This window comes from Leptosomus discolor, chromosome Z (assembly GCF_034619465.1).
Source record: "Leptosomus discolor isolate bLepDis1 chromosome Z, bLepDis1.hap2, whole genome shotgun sequence".
NCBI lineage: Eukaryota > Metazoa > Chordata > Aves > Leptosomiformes > Leptosomidae > Leptosomus > Leptosomus discolor.
In genome coordinates this window covers 63,540,992-63,558,035 of record NC_141419.1, presented here as the reverse complement: position 1 = coordinate 63,558,035, position 17,044 = coordinate 63,540,992, and the positions used below count along the sequence as shown (strand labels likewise).

Sequence of the window (17,044 nt, the reverse complement as noted above, 5' to 3'; positions counted from 1 at the left end):
GCTGTACATGGCTAACTTGGGTGGTAGTCAACATGCCTGACTTTTTTTGGCCTGTAACTTGAAATGAAGCATTCTGTGATCTGTGGGCTCTCTAGAGTACGTAGCAAATTTTATTGCATCAGAATAGGCTTTACAGCAATGAACATGACCACAAAGTCAGTGTAGCTTGCTGTGATCTCAACTAACAGAGTAGCTGAGAAGGGCGAAGTGTTTAAAGTTAGGATATTCCAGTCAGCGCTGCAAGGAAGCATCTCTTCATTTTGCATCCCTGGGCTTGATCCTTCTTCTGTTGCCGAGCACTTCCAACCCCTAACATTCTGTGATTCTGTGATCAGGGTGCCTACTTCTAATTTTTAAAAAAGCAAGCGAAGTTACTTCCACTAGTCTTCAGCAGGGGATAGCTACTGATAGTAACTGATAGTTACTGGGGAAGTTAAAGATTCTTGCCAGTCACTTGTGCCCCAGGAAGTTCACATCTGATCTCTGTCAAACAAGTTAACCACTGTGCTATTGTTTATTGATAAGACGTACTATTACTGCTCCCAGGAGCCCCCATTTATGCGAGACAGAGTTGGTGCCCACATTGAAAGCTGTATGAAGCTCTGTTCTATTAGGAATGCCTGTTAAACTGAGCAATGAGCTATGCAGAAGAGTTCCAAGTTCCTGTCTTCTGATTTTTTTGTGACCTACCATCAAACCACCTAATCCTACAAAAGGTGGGACAGAACAGAATTGCAATTTTAGGCATCAGGAAACTTTAGTATCTTAAAATCTTTGGAAACTTCAGTATCTTAAAATCTTTGGGGTTGAGTTGTTACAGAGTTCAGTGAACATTTTCTGGATTTACAGCTTTAGAATTAAGTGGATTTTAGGCATTTGAACCCTTCAGCTTTGTTGGAGGTTGATGTGTGGTCAGCTCTGGGCTTTTGTGTGAATGAAGGCAATTGGGGCAAATACAGAGGGACAGGTTAATTGGAAGAAAAGTAGGCCATGAGCTTCATCTGGGGAATACATGAATATATTTTTTCATGTGTTTAGTATTTGAATGCTTGAAATCGTCTTTGTCTTTAGCTTAAAATTTCAGTGCTAGTAGATGTTTCATCTCTACTTTATGAAAGTCCAGAGGGCTTATCCAGACCACAGAGAGCTGTTTGTGTCCCAAAAGGTGGTCAGGTGATACCCATCCAAATTCTTACTGACTTCCACCTGAGTTACAATCCTACAATCTATACTAAGTTTTGTTGCAGTTAGTAAGCCAACAGGCATTGCTAAACAAATAAATCTGTGTGCTTTATCTCATGTTTCCCCTTGCTTTTGAGAAGAGCTCCTTGTAAATACAGAACCGCTTCTCTGTTCTTAAAACCTTTCTTTTTAAAAAGACTATTTTCCATGGTGCCTGCAAAAATCTGGAGTATGAGTTGCCTGCTTTTGTCTAGTGATTCTGTATAATGTTGATGGCAGGGAAGGAGTCTCCAAATCCTTTCCTAACTGTCTTGTATTTGACTTCTGTAGTAGGCATTTGGCATCTCCTTCCTTATTTAAAAAGCATCCAACAAAATAGGCTGAGTTGCCTATGTGTAGGAAAGCTAGAGGCTACAGTAATACAAGCAATAGTAAACTGAAGTTTGAGCTACAGTGATTATATAAAGGTCAAAATAAGATTAAACAGACAAATTAGCAACATTTGAGGTAAATGTTCAATGTAGAGAAATGCAGCATATGATTCTTTGAAAAGGAAATTCAGAGGTAGATATCCAGCTACTTGCAAACCCCTGTTAAAGAACTGTGGAAGTTAGCATTGAGGTCAGACCAAAATATAAAGTTTTAAAATATTGATATTGGGATGGTATTCATGGAGGACCAAACACAAGTCTGGAGTAAAAGAACTGGCATGAAATACAGTACCTCAGAGTGCATTATAAGGTACTTACAGACTGAAAATAGGAAATACTTCTTTTAGTTGGAAGCTCATCATGTGGAACTGCCAGAAAAAGTATGACCCAGGCAAAGAAATTATTGGTCAAAGCTAACTATGAGCCATCGGTATTGTCCAGCCATAAGAAAATGGGAGCCTGGCCCTGACACTATTGCCTGTGTGGATGAGGAAATACTCTTTATAAGTGTATGCCATTATATGTGATACCATTAATGCTTCTGAGTTGCTGTATATAGTGCTTGAATACTTTTCCATTCAAGAATGATTAGTTTACATTGAGGCAAGGTAAATGATTATTTCAATTATAAGTGGCATGGAAGAGTCTTGCAAGAGGAAACTGGTTTGTTTATCCAAACACAACACAGAATCTGAGAGGGGAAGGTGATTGCTCTCAGTAAATTCACCTGGGAAAGAAGGGAAGCATAAACACAGAGAGAGTGTAGAAATATATGAGATACAGGATGTTGATCACAAGGTTGTATAGAATCATAGAGTCATTTTGATGGGAAAAGACCTTCAAGATCATCAGGTCCAGCCATTATCCTAACACTAGCAAGCCTACCACTAAACCATGTCCCATATGAGTGTAAACATTCATGAATACATTCAAGTTGTTAACTTGAGTTCTGGAACGTTTCCATACGGAATACCTATATAGATCTGTGCTTTTTTTCCTTGATTAAAAAACTTATATACGATTATTTACAATACCAAGTCACTTCAAGGACCTGGAGACATCCTTCCAGTCACACAGTTGATCCTGGTTCTCCAATGTAAAGTATACACATCATCTTTGCAGACTGCATTTGCAGTAATACATATTAATCTGGGATTTTGTTGCAATTATTTCTTAAAGTAAGATATAGGTGCCTTTGCTTTGTTCTTTCTTGTTCTAATCTTGCAGTGTAAAACACCTGTTGAGAGAAGAGCGAATTGAAATTCATCAATCCAGCACTATTACCACACTTTTTTCCACTTCTAATGTTTTTAACTTGTCTTTCCTTCCCTCCAAAATTAGGAATGCCCATAGAAATGGTTTATCATAGAGTCATATATGTAATACATATGTTTTCAGAAAGCAAAATTAGCTTGTATGTCCAGTTTAAATGCTTTAGGCTTTTGAAAGCAGAGACAGTTCTACTAGACATATGTATTCTTTTCAGAATAAGGAATTTGTATGTCAAATTTGAGCCCCAGCTGCTGATTTTGCATCATACACATGCAGGCTTAGTCCCCCAAACTTTTTCCTCTTTTGAAAGTTTTCCTTTGTTTTTTATTTCAGAGGAAGACAAAATACAAGTGTAGCTTCCTGTTACTGATGGTTAAGTAGAGAAAAAGAATGATACTTCATACCTTGTAATCCCTCAGCTTCCCTACAAATCCATGTCCTTGTCTGCCTTTCACCAGAGTTTGATATTTCCTGTCTAGGTGCCAGTTTGATACTGCAGCCGGTTTGCATTAACTTTGTTTAGGTAGTAACAGCTGACTTCAAGAGTCTCAGGACACTGATAGCTCTATTCCATGCAGTGATTTTCATTTGTGATCTCCCTGCTCTCTTTGTTCATGAGACTCAAAGTAAGGACTTGCAAGGTATAACAGTTAACCTCACAAAGGCTCCACCCCATAGTGGGTGGCATTTTAATAAAGCTGCAAGAAAGTTGAAGGTGGAGTTGTGCCCTGTCTATGTTTCCTGCTTGGCAAGAGACTTCCCCTTCTGTGGTGCTTAGCATTTTGATCACTGCATCATTAAAGCCAAAATGTTGAAATTTCTGGCCATATTATTCTAATTTTGACAGGACATAGCTCAGGGAAAGTTTTTTTCTCTGATGTGAAATGGATTTTATTCAGACTATCTGCAGCTTTTTTCTCAAGTTGCCGGTTTTTAACTGTTGTAAAACGGTGAGTAATGTAATTAGCCATTACTAATCTGACTAGTAATTAATTATGCCAACTGGTACTCTGGAGTATTCAAACATGCAAAGCAAATAATTCTTATTTATAGACAAGCCAAAGTTACGGAGTACATAGCCATTTGTCAAAACCAGGAATTAAATTTTTTAAGTATTTTTATCCACTTCTATTTCAATGATGGGGACAGGTCCACCATAATTATTACAGTCAATTCCAAAAGGGAAGAACTATTGAATACATTTAACGAAAATTAATCATGTGCCTATATAGCCTGATTACTGTGGGAAGTTGTTAAATACAGAGGAACCACCTTGCTATGTAAGCTCTTTCAACTCTCCTGCAACACACACTCCTTTTTTTTAAAGAGCATCCTTGTGAGTTGCATTTGATTGGGAGTTACAGTTTGCACGCTGTGGTTCTGGTTGTGAGTGCTCTTGACTAGGGCAAGAGTGCAGGACTCTTCATTCTACTCACTCTAAATTGAACACTAATTGTTTGTTGAAAGGGTGAAATTTACCAGAAATAAGGTAAGTCTGGCAGTTCCAGCTTCATAGTTGCCTCTTGATTCCAAAGGAGAACGTGTTGATAGTAATAATATTTTTGACAGGTTAGTGGTCGATTGCTTCTGGCCCCATACTACCAGGGAAAACAAATACAAAAGAAGCCTTATACAAATGAGGCATAATTATTCCTGCATTTAATTCCACTGAAGATGATCATGACTAAATGGTGGAAATATATGCTTGTATGCACCTTGTAAGCAGTTTGACAAAAATGGCAGAAAATCAGAAACATCGAGCACAAATATGTTTCTAAGCAAAAATACTTTAAAAATTAGCAGTATTTTGTGATGTTTTTTAACTCGCACAGCATTTTTTTATGTGAGCTAGTATTTTTTATGTGAGCCCGCATAGGACTAGCATGCTGAGCTGATGCAGTAACAGTGAACTGTCACTCACAGTTCTTTCACAGTCAGCTCTTTTAATTTATTCTGGTCCTTCTTCCCTTCAGCATGTATCCCGCTAGTTGCTAGGCAACTGTAAGTGATTTTTACTGCGCAAGATTTTTATGTGGTAGTTGTTGTGATTATTATTTTCTAATTACAGAAGTGGGGACAGGGATTAAAATCAGAGTTGCATTAATAATTACTCATTTTCTCTGTTGTATCCACAGCACAGCCATTTGAGATTATGTAAGAAAAGACCACATTAATTTACAGTATAGATGCACATATACAAAGGGAGCAGAAGATAGTATTTCTTTGTGAGAGGAGGTTCTATAAAAATGATAAAGCAGAATAAGCTGCTGTTGATCTGAGTAGACAAAATCAGGCACTAGTATTCTGTCTATTGCGTGTTTCATGCCCTTAGTGCTTTTTCTTTCATGGCCTTAAATGATTCTCAGTAATTAATTGTGTCAAGCAAAAGCTTGAAGGTTTTCTGTGGCATTCTTAGTTTAATAGAATGTGTGAACAAATCACAGTTGGCTAGATTTATATCTTGAAAATAGGATATTACGGTTGAATAATTTGCTACTGTTATATTTTTAATATAAAATACAATGTAAGGATGGGTGAGTGTAGGTAAAAAGAGAAAAAAAATATATAGCCATGAGATAAAAAACTCTGCAATCATCAGAAGCTTTTTTAATAGCACAAATATACTAAACATTTTAAAATTCAATCAGAATTAGATTATTAGTAGCTGTTCCTTAAATTATTCTGTTTGTTGTTAGACACTGAAGCATAATTGAAGCAACACAAGCATCAGTGGCTTAGTAATTTTTCTCAAGTAGATATTTCTGTTAAAAGAAAGCTGCTGAAGTTTAAAACACAGAAATGAAGACTCAGTCCTTCTGCATAGCAAATCCAGATTCACACTGCACAAAGTTTTGAAAGCAACTTTTCACAATTTTTAAAGGACTAGCTTACATCTATATCATGTCAGTAAATTGCACAGACGTATTAAAATAACTGTATTAAGTTTGTGAAGTCAAGCACACAGATAAATAGGATATAACAGGAAAAAGGTGGAAACCTGATGTGGTTCCCTCAGGAAGGTGCGTTACAGTATGCTGTGTAATGGTGTGACAGTGTACTGCTTTGCTTTGCTTTTCCACAGGGCCAGTGCCTTGCACATACAAGGTGAGCATTGATCACTTAATGAATGGCTGCATTCCCCCTGGGCTTCTTCATAATGCTCATAAGGAGTCTGAATGTCTTGCAAATACAGAACTTTTTCACAACATTTTATTCTCAGGAATAGAAATGTAAAGCCACCATTTGGGCACCAGAGTCTGATTTCTCAGTGTACTTAGTGTTCTGTAGGTTCAGAACAAATTTCACTCATCTCAGTTGAAGCTGTGAGTGCTCAACAATTCTCTTTTTTAACCAAAAAAAAAAAAAAAATACAGTCCTCAATTTGCAAAGAAGTGGAAGCATGTTAATTTAGTCAGTTGTATACTGTGTATTTAATGTGTTGGTTTTCCTTGTGTTGTTTCCATTTTCTCTTTGAGAGGGCAGTCTGAGATGAAGACAAATTCTGTCATGTGGAATGACAGAGCCACTCACATAGATCATTAGCAGGATTGGTGCCGTTAAATCCATAGCATAAACACCTCCCACTTTGCCATGGGAAGTATGAAAGTAATGAATTTCTCTCTTTGGTGTGAATGAGTACCAAAGGAGATGGGAGGTGCTGTGGCCTGAGTTTCACAATTATTTGCTGCAGGAGAGAAATAGTAAGTCTTGGGATGGCAATTTTCTGATCATTTTGTGATTTACTCTGCTTCAGTATCAGGGAGTTTCCCAAATAAATTAGATCTGTTGAGTGAAATTGCTGGTAACTGCCTGGAGTGTGAGGTCCAGGTGGTCTGTGAGGGTGTCTACCCCAACAGCTGTATGGGGTAGACAGAATTCACTCTCACCTTCTCTGACAGTACCTCTCAAGACAGTACGCTGTCTTGTCTCACCGTGCAGCAGCAGCACCCAGAAGTGCATTCATGCCTGTTACTGCTAAGCAGGCAAGGGGAATGGCTTCTGCTATTGCAAGTCAGGCAAAAGTTGTCAGGATGAGGCAGTGGCTTTTGGTTTCTAGTTTTGCATTAGATGGAAAAATAGTGTAGCTGCTGGTTGGCGCCCAGGATATTGGTTGAACGACACTGATTAGCAAGCTGTGATTAGAACATTTACATTATTGTCCTCTCTGATGCAAGATATATAAGGAGCAGCAGTATTCCAGGACTAAACCAAGAAGAATAAGAAATCTAGGATTAGGTGAGCAGACAGCTGCTTAGGAGATGAGGTAGTTCTGGTTATTCCTGCTTGTTCACTGGTCTGTCAGGTCTGTAAGAAAAATAGTACCTCTGCAAATTCTGATGCTATTTCAGACATTAAAAAATGCCTAAGATATAGTAGGCATTCATGACTTTTGTAAAAGGCAGAGCTGTTCTGTGCTTTTTATCATCCTTATCCTCCATGGCAGAACTGCCTCAGCTAACCTTCAATTCAGTATTAGTTTAATGTATCTGGTAAGATCCTACACCACTGTGGAGGGTGACTGCAAGAGAGGTGGATACCAGGACTTGACAGCCTTCTTGCCCAACTCCTTTGAAGGTTTGGTATCCCTGAGTTACCATCCAAAGATGCAAATGAGAAAACAGAGCGGTTTTGAAGTAGCTGTGAGAGGAAACATGTGAATGTGGGCTGGGATGTGCTTGTGAATGCTATGTGCAGTCTGCGAGAAAAATGACATGCACACAAGAAGAAAAAAAAAGACTTAAGCCCGTAAGTGCCATCAAGACTTTCCTCTGCAGGTGACTTACAGCCATGTGTTATTTGGGAAGCCACAAATAAGAAGATTTTAAAGATCCCTCAATTTGGAAGTGTTAAAACAGCTATTAATAAAGGACGAACAGTGGGAAATCTGGAAATCTTAGAAATTCTGAACACCTGTCAGTCATAGGCAATGTTCCTAAAGTATGGTAATGCATCACTTTATTTCAGATGACTGAAGAAGTGCAAATGGCAGTAGTGATTTTCACTACAGTTGCAATGATCTTCCCAGAAACCTAACAGTCATTAATGGAAGTTAATTTTTGTTGTTGTTGTTGTAACATCTAGTTGATAACTATAGATATCTTGTTGATAACAATAAGAATCTGGTATAATTGAATTTTGAAATTGAATCCATTTGAACAAATGGTTTGCTATGGTGGGGAGGTACAAAACAACTATAAAATGACCAAGAAGAAGATAAACTTATAGTGACAGGAGCGATGCTTGCTAAAAATTCTAAAAAATGCGAAAAGGATAAGACTGTATTTGGCAAACCACTATGGAATTCAGATTCAAGTCCTGATCCTGCTTCCATATTCCTCCAAATGTGATTCTATAACGATGGTGATATGTTAGAACAGCAGCACAAAGAATACGTTTTAAATTGTAAATTAATTTTCTGTACCAAATTAAAAAATCAGAGCAGGGTTCAATTTCTAATTCTTTGTAAGAAAAAATCGTGATTTTATTTTTTTATTTTTTTCTTATGATTAGATTGTATGTGTGCATGCATTTTTGTTTGAAAGTTCTCGTAATTCTTTGCATTGTGGGTTTGTTTTTCTCAACAGTTCAGGACGACAGCTAAGTGAAGTCTTCATTCAGCTCCCATCTAGGAAGGAATTACCAGAGTATTACGAATTGATTAGGAAACCAGTGGACTTCAAAAAGATAAAGGTAAGAATGTTTTTTGGAGGTGGAGATTCCTCAGTTTCTTTTTATTAAAATGCAGAAGGGTAAGCATGAAGTAATCATTAAAACTACAATGACCTGAATATTGTATGTACCTGTATTCGTGGCTTAGATTTTAAACATTGTTACACACCTCGTTAGGAATTTTGTTTAGTGTGTATTGCAGCACATCACTGTAATTTTGAAGTGAAATCAGAATGTAGCAATGTGACATGAATGACGGTTTCAGAGATGACATCAGTGAAAAAAACTAATTGTGAATCTGTAAGCACATCTTCGGTGAAAACACAGTGTTTGCAAAGTTTTAATGGTTCTAATGGTTCTATAGCCATCCCTAAACTAGCTTCACATGTTGGAACAGACAGGTCAGATCCAAACACAGTTTGGCAGATGGGATTTAAGCAGCTTGTTGTGTGTTAGGTAATGTTATAGCCCTATGACTTTCATTCATGTCATAGCTTATTTTGTTTCTGTCCTATGAAGGAGAAACTGGAACCCCTTTTGCGAAAAGAGCTCCATTTCTGTTGATTTTGTCCATTCTGGTTCACAAGCAATTGCTTATTTTTTACTCTATTACCCTGGTGGTTTTTTTTTTTTGAGTAATAAGATAACAATACATTTTAAGACTTTTATTTGTTAGTTTTAAACAGATACTTGTGATCCTTAGGCAAAATTTTTAAAGAGAAAGCTTTTAGTATGTTGAAATCAAATATTAATTCAGTGTCCTGTCTGCTGTTTTTCTTTCTGCACTATTGCCCACCCATACTTCTTTCCATTTCCTCAACAAATGCAACAGGAAAGAATCCGCAACCATAAGTATCGGAGTCTTGGAGACTTGGAGAAAGATGTCATGTTGCTGTGTCACAATGCTCAGACATTCAATTTGGAGGGATCACAGGTCTGAATGAACCACTTTTTGTTAACCATACAGGTTTCCCCTACCTAATGTTTTCAGTGCTTGTGGATTATTATATTATGTATATAAACCCTGTGTTTTAATTTTTACTTTGAATAGAGAAAAATGCCCAGATTCTTAGAATCGTCCAGAATTCACTGGGCACAGCTGCAGTGTGTGCATGCAGAGAAATTAGTTTTGACTCTAATTCTGATACCATTTTTTTCTGATCTGTGTATGGTTTAGAGCTGCTCTAAGACTATTTTCTTCTACAGTAAAAGGCAGTGTATGTAGAGTGATACATTGGATGATAGAAGGAGCAGATGTAACAGTACAGCTTAGGACAGGATGTTGAGGAAATAGTTCATATTGAACTCTTCAGTTCTGCTAATGGAAGATACAAATTAAATGTTTGTCCAGCAGTAAACCTTTGTGTATGAAGCTTTATACTCTCTGGTAATTTTTTTTTTTTTTTTTTTTGAAAGATCAGTGTCCATTTTAAGAGACAGTGATAATAAATTCCAAATGAGTCTCAGAGGTTTAGAAGCCAAAATCTCTCATCTCAAACAAGATGTTTCACACACATGAATGTGCTTAGTGCTGTGAATGTAGAACAGGACACTTGACACAAAAGAAAAGACTACACAATCTGGATGACAGATAAGGAAGTTGTCTCACAATACAGTGAAACATAGTCTTGGATAATTATTTTTATAGATTACATCCAAATAGTGTGATGCAAACATAGTATGAAATTGAAACAGAGAACATGAAGACAACTCCTGTAAAGCGCAAGAGGAAAAAAATGATGTTAAAAGAAACCTAAGTAAAAGTAAGCTGAAGGTTGATGTTGCCAGTGTAATGCATCCTTCAAATTCCTAAACATTTCTGATAACAGTTAGCTAAACTGGGGAGTTTATATTAAAATTTAAGAATTAAAAATTAAAATGAGCATGCAAGTAATTATGAAGGATTGGTGAATACAGCTCATCATTTTGTGATTATTTTTGCTATCTAGAGACTGAAAGTGTTTTCTGTAATATATACCTGCGGTATTTTTACTGCCTTCAGTTATATGAAACAACCTATAAATAAATCAGCTAAAAGATATTTTAATAAGAAAAATAATGATGATAGGAAGCATAGGACTAAGTTTTGCTACATGTCCAAATGTAAATTGCCAGTTTACTGCTTAGTCACATAGCAATAAAACAGCTATAAATATGATATAATGGATAATGAAAACAAACAAACAAACAAAAAAAAAGTGAAGGAAAGCTAATACCAAAAAGTATCACTGAGACTTTAGCAAGTGGTAAAAGTTATTAGAGGAGGTAAAAAGAGGCAAAGAAAAATCAGTAGCTACATGAGAAAAATAATAGAATTATTCTTATCAGAATGACTAAAGTTGCTAATAGGCAACTGATCTCTTGTTAGGCAGAGGTGGTAGAATTGACAGAAATAATCCTGACTGGGCAGAAATGTTCAGTAGATACTGCTGCTCTGTTTGGAAATAACCCAACCTGTATCAGAGTGCTGCAGTATTATTTTCCATTCCAATGTACCAACATTAATTACCAGAACTAGTATTGAAATATAGAAAAAGTATTACTTTTTATAGCATGAAGCACAAATAACTCATATCTGTGTTTTTTTAATATTTCTTTCTGGTAAGTTCTCATACCATTCATTTTGATATCCAGTAAATTACAGGACACTTATGCAGCAGTCCTCCAGTTTTTAAGGCTACCTCATGTTCTTTGTAATAGTTTGGGTCCACCTTGGCTCTGACATACCAGTTCACTTCAGTAAACGATTATTTGCATGTGCACCCAAAACCAAAAGGCTGATTCAGGCAGTTAGGTACACAGTGACTTCAAGTGAAATTCTGTGTGTTTGTTCTGTTTGTATGATGCATGCTGCTTTTCCTTGGAGCAAAGCAGTTCCATCTGAGCTGGAGCCTTATGAGTTTTTTTCAGGGGGAGACAGATTCCATGTTTTGAGGCCTTTATCCTCAGGTGCAGCCACAGTGATCTGGAAAGTTTTTCATCTTGTAATGGTCAAATGATACACAGACATGTAAGGGGTTAAAAATAGTTTGTGACTATTGAAATTTGTCATTAATTTTGTCATTTGTTGTGAAGTTTTGTTGTCATTGCTTCTCCTTTTTTGGAGGAAGTTCCACTGTCATTGCTGCTTGGGTTTTTTTGAAACCTGTTGGAATTGGATTTTGGTCAAAATAAGAAAATTTCTATTTATACAGCTTTTCCTGAAGCAGCCCCAGGTTTTTTCTGAGTCAAAATAAACCTTGATTATTACAAATAATTCCACATTAATAAGGTTAAAATAGTTTCTAAACCCCTTTATTTCCCTAAGAAATTCTATTTAAAAGTCTGGGTTACAGTGATACCTTAAATATGTGGTGACCAGCATTAAAAAAATACAATGTTGTACACATCCTTAATTATTTTTGTCTTAGAAAAGTATATGGTCTGAGAAAAGACGGCAAGGTTAGGTGAAAGAGCCATTCCTAAGAACAGTGGAGTACGCTAGGCCGATGCATAAGAAAAATAAATGGTCCTCAGGAGGAACTCAGGGGCTTCTGTCATTAGCTGACTTGAAAAGAAGTAGGTGTGAGAGAAAGTCAATAGTCATTTGACTTCAAGGAAGGAAGCCATGGGGTCTCACAGCCCACTAACGTCATAATACAATAGGAGAAAAGCCTTTGCAAAACATTCATGATTGTTATATGTATGTCAAGAAATTTTACCATGGTGAAGAGCAGTCAAACATCCTACAACAAAAAGCACAGCAGTACTTACAGAATGGGGAACAACGTGCAGTGAGAGACAGTTTTTCTAAAATGGACTTGACAGTCAAGTGAGAAAAGAAAGATTGTGTATTTCATGTAAAGTATGCTGAACAAAGTTTTTCTAATTATTTTTGTTGAACCTGCAAGTATTAGAGCAGTTTTATCAGTTTTAACATATGGATTGTAGAATGGCAGCCAAAAATCCTTCCATTATCTTTCTCACAAATACCCAGTGTCCCTTTATACAATGGACAAGGAAGTGTGTAATTTAGCCTGAGGACCAGTATGACACCGAAGGTAGTTTAAGTGACGATGACGAGAAACACAAATACAATCTATGACTCTGTAGTCTTCTGTTAACTATTCTTAATTGTCTAGTGCTGAATTGTCCAATGATTGGCTTCTGACATTTTTCAAAACAAAATGTACAAGCTCACTCGTTAAGGTGATTATGAAAGACAGATGCTCAGCGAGACAAGAAGATTTTTGCTGTGTTCATCTGAGAAATTGTTGCAAGCCAAACATAGTCCTCTCACTCTTGAGAGTCCCCTCATGCTTGAGGTTAAAGAGAAAATCTGATGTACCCAAGATACTTAGCAACCTACAGAACTGAGAACAGGTGCTAAGATTAGAACAAGCACTGATTTATTTTTTTTTTCCCCTAGTCTTTTTAGATCTGAGAGGAAGGAAGAAATGAGCTGCTTGGGATAAATCATTTTGCTTGTAGCCACTTCAGAAAAAGCTGAGGATAATTAACATGAGGGTTAGCCTTGTTAATTATCAACTGTATTGCTAGACTATAGCCCATCTTTTAATTAAGGTGCTTACTGATGAAGTCTGTTGCTTTGGCAGTTTTTCAGTGCTGTTACGATCTAATGAAAACAAGCAATATTCCTGTGGTAATAATATAATAAGAAAAACACTCTTAACTGGGATTTTAGAGGTAATACATTTTGTCTTTTTGTGGCTCACTATTGGCAAATTTCTTCATTTAGAGGATGAAAAATTAATGTTGGTGTTTCTTGTAAAATTCATGCAGCAAGCATTGTTACTCAGTATTTGAAAAGGCCATATACTCTGTAGGTTTGCACTGGAAATTAGGGTCTATGTTGTGAATTTTTGATATTCCTTGCCTTTACAGTTCTAACATAGGTTTGTATTTATACTGTAGATATATGAGGATTCCATTGTTCTTCAGTCTGTGTTCAAAAGTGCACGACAGAAGATTGCCAAAGAAGAAGAAAGTGAGGATGAAAGCAATGATGACGAAGATGATGAAGAAGAAGAAGAATCAGAATCAGAATGTGAGTCCTCTGCTAAATACTGAAAAGAAAGTACATCTGGGGATGGAAGAGGAGGTTTTCCATTTTCTGCATAGAGACTGATTTTAAGAGTCTATTTTACGTTGGTGAAAGTAACGTCTTACTAAGTTTGCATTTAACATTCAGCTTAAGGCTTTTGGCTATACCTCTTGGTTATTAAACTGTTGTAAAGCCAGAAACAAATCACAGAGGTGCTTTGTGGAAGCAGACCTGACTGGCCATGAGTGTTTATAAACCCCTCTGGTCCTGTTCATGTTTTTGTAGAAGTGCCTGGAAAGGCTAGAGACAGTCTTTATCCATGGCGGGTCAGCCTTCAGCCGTGGTGTGAGATACAAAACTCATCACTTGGTTAAGATGTTGCAAATATTCTTCAGGGCAACAATGACTAAGTGAAACTCCGCTTGTTTCAGAAGTAGGAGGGGACACTCATTCAGAAACATGATATAGTGGAAAAGGAGGGATCCTGTCATTCCACTTTCTGTGTAGTACTTTTCCCTGAGCTACTCTTCCAAGTATATCAAGTGGGTGTGCAAAGCATGCAACTTCAGCAGTTCACTTAGAAATTGCTGGGTATTCTGGAATCAGGAATTTACGTGTTCTTCAGAAAGCGTCAACTCAAAATTTGCTGGTCACCTCCACATAGCATAAAGAATTGTCAAAGGATAAACATTTCTATGTGCAAGGAAGAAAATATTTTTAGAATTGTGTCATCCCACAGGATTGTATACCACCTGAAGACACTGTGCATTCTGAGAATGAAAAGAAGATGCACATGGTCAACTTAAAGTTATTCTTTATAGCTTAATATAAATTACTGTTAAAACTATCAAAAAGTAGAGAAATAAAAGCAATTATGCCTGCTTCATTGTTCCACGGTCCAGATAAAGAACAGAGGGGAATATCTTTTCAGGCTGCTACCAGGGCTGAATTTCCTTGAACAGAGACAGCATTTGAAAGTTGGTAAGTGAAAGTTATATTCATGTATGCTGTTAATATTTTCACAGCAAAATCAGTGAAAGTCAAAATCAAGCTAAATAAGAAGGATGAAAAAAGTCGGGAGAAAGGAAAAGGCAAGAAGAGGCAAAGCCGAGCAAAAGCCAAGCCTGTCGTGAGTGATGATGATAGTGATGAGGATCAAGATGAAAATGTAAGTTTTGTTCACTGAGACTGTGGAAGTGGTTGCAGTGATTGCATCTCTACCCTCTCCTGCTTGCTGTCAGAATTCTCAACTATTTATGCTTAAGCACATTTTTGATCTGTATTGATCATCTTAAGAGAATTGGGCAGGGTATTAACTGTATCTGGGTGTGTTTATGAGATCTGGTCCCAGTGCTGAAAGACAAGAAGTTTAAGAAGTTTGGAGCTTGTTTCTTGGAGCTGTTCCTACTTGCATTTAACCTTTAACCCTCATGATCTGTTTGCTTTTGTCCACAGATGAAAAACTCTTAGGCTGATTTTATTTTGTTTTGGTTTGGTTTTTTTTGTTTTGATGGGTGCTTCTGCTATTGCAACAAATAAAAACAGACCTCTTCACAGTTGTTTTTATATGTCTGGGTAAAAAGAAAGATCTGGTGTTTCCTGACTGTCTTTTCTTCTCTAAAATCTACAGCAATTAAATGAAATGTCGTGTAAGATAAATATTAGCTAACATAGTAACTTTCTTAAGGCTATCTTGATTTGTCAGTTTAATTGTCATTCTTCTTCCTTTTACTTACTTTTTTTTTCCTTCTTTAACAAATTCCACAGAATAGCTGGCAAAGAATTTCTGACTTGTCTTGTGTCTCTTACCTCTAGGACCAGTCGGAAGCAAGCGGAAGTGATGATGAGTGATCCATAGGGTTTATTTTCTTGCCAGAACTGACCCCTTCCCCTTCTCTTCTCCCTTCTCTATTTTACACCCAGTGAACTCACTTTGTCAAATAGACATTGGGTTGTTTCTGTATTCTCATTCTCTATAAATTAGCTTTAGGATAGTGCCAGACAAACATATGATATCATGGTGTAAAAAAGGAAAAAAATGTAACATATTGTGACCAAATGGGCCTCAAAAGATTGAAGAACAAAACAAGAAAAAAAAACCTTTTGATGGAAAATGTGGGTTGATAGTATATTTCTATGGGCTGATTTTAACTTGGTAATGATTTGATTATGCCTGGTTTTATCATTTGATAGAATGTTTTTCAGTGGCATCAGAAAGACAAAAAAAAAAGTCTTTTGTAGCATTGATAACCAGGAGAAGCCATTAAAAGCCACTGGTTATTTTATTTTTCATCAGGCAGTTTTCAAAGTTTTTATCCGTTCTGTATTGGTTTTTTACACTGTGGTACATATATGCAACTTTGTTTTATAGCTTATAAATGTACAGTAGTTAGCCTTCATCCACCTTCTCCCACATACATTTTTCCACTTCACGCTTGATAATCTTCAAAAAAATGCTTTTTGAATTGTATCAAATTTATGTCTACTGTAAACTTTGCTTAACTTTTTTTTTCCTCAATTAAAAAAGTTAGGTTAAAAAATGCTATGGAATATTGCAATCTATATAGAGTAATGAATGGCTTCTTTCATCAGACTGATCTTCTATGTTACCGATGTGGATTATCACCTTTTCCCTAAAGTGTACTTAATCTTTGCTTTCTTTGCACAATGTCTTTGGTTGCAAGTCATAAGCCTGAGGCAAATAAAATTCCAGTAATTTTGAAGAACATGGTGTTGGTGCTTTCCTAATAAAGAGATAATTTAGCTCAATAGGTGTAGCCTTGTTATGACTCCATAAAGACCTTTTTGTAGTAGGGATGAGAGGGCACAAAAATGTCTCCTATAGAGAGGTCCACTGTGGTCTGTCCTGAATGTAAAATAAGAACTCATTCAAATACCATAGAAGTATCTTCAGAGACAGAGAGGAGATAGGCAATACATGTTAAAATAAGAATAATAAAATTGAAGTAGTAAAATAATACCTTGAAGTAAAAGTGTAGTTCATTACCTAATTACAACTGAAGTTATTAAACAATAAAATAAACATTTCTTTTTCTTTCAGGAAATGTGTGTCTATAGGCCTCAGGGGCCTCATAGAGCATCAATGCAATTAGTTATGCAGGCAGTCAGCCCACCTGTACATCAGTTTATTTTAAGTATTATCTTCAGGAATCAGGGTTGTGAGGCACTAAGATGTGGAAGTGTAAACATCTGAACTACATATCTACACTTAATGTTGCTAGTCTGGAAGATCAAAACTTCTTTAATTGAACATATATTGAGTAGAAAATATGCAAGCCTAGGAAGTGATTTGTAAACAGAATATTTCTGTGTTATCTGAACTGCGTGTTTCTCACTGTGTGTCTACACCACATCTCTTTATACTGCTTTGCAGTATGTTAGCTGCTTCGGATTTTTCTGAGTCAGTTGAAAAGAGATTTTTAAG

The 17,044-nt window shown here is 36.6% G+C and overlaps 1 protein-coding gene across 2 annotated transcripts in view; it reads left to right on the top strand.

Moving 5' to 3' along the window:
* The window catches only part of SMARCA2 (SWI/SNF related BAF chromatin remodeling complex subunit ATPase 2), a 101,421-nt gene extending 85,096 nt beyond the window's left edge, over positions 1–16,325 (top strand). For both annotated transcript variants that reach the window (XM_086480570.1, XM_009948697.2), the window contains 5 exons: positions 8,471–8,576; positions 9,388–9,489; positions 13,470–13,602; positions 14,625–14,767; positions 15,415–16,325. In XM_086480570.1, coding sequence (XP_086336696.1) covers positions 8,471–8,576; positions 9,388–9,489; positions 13,470–13,602; positions 14,625–14,767; positions 15,415–15,450 — 520 coding nt within the window. In that variant the 3' untranslated portion in view covers positions 15,451–16,325. The remainder of the gene's footprint in view (positions 1–8,470; positions 8,577–9,387; positions 9,490–13,469; positions 13,603–14,624; positions 14,768–15,414) is intronic.
* Positions 16,326–17,044: the final 719 nt, after the last annotated feature.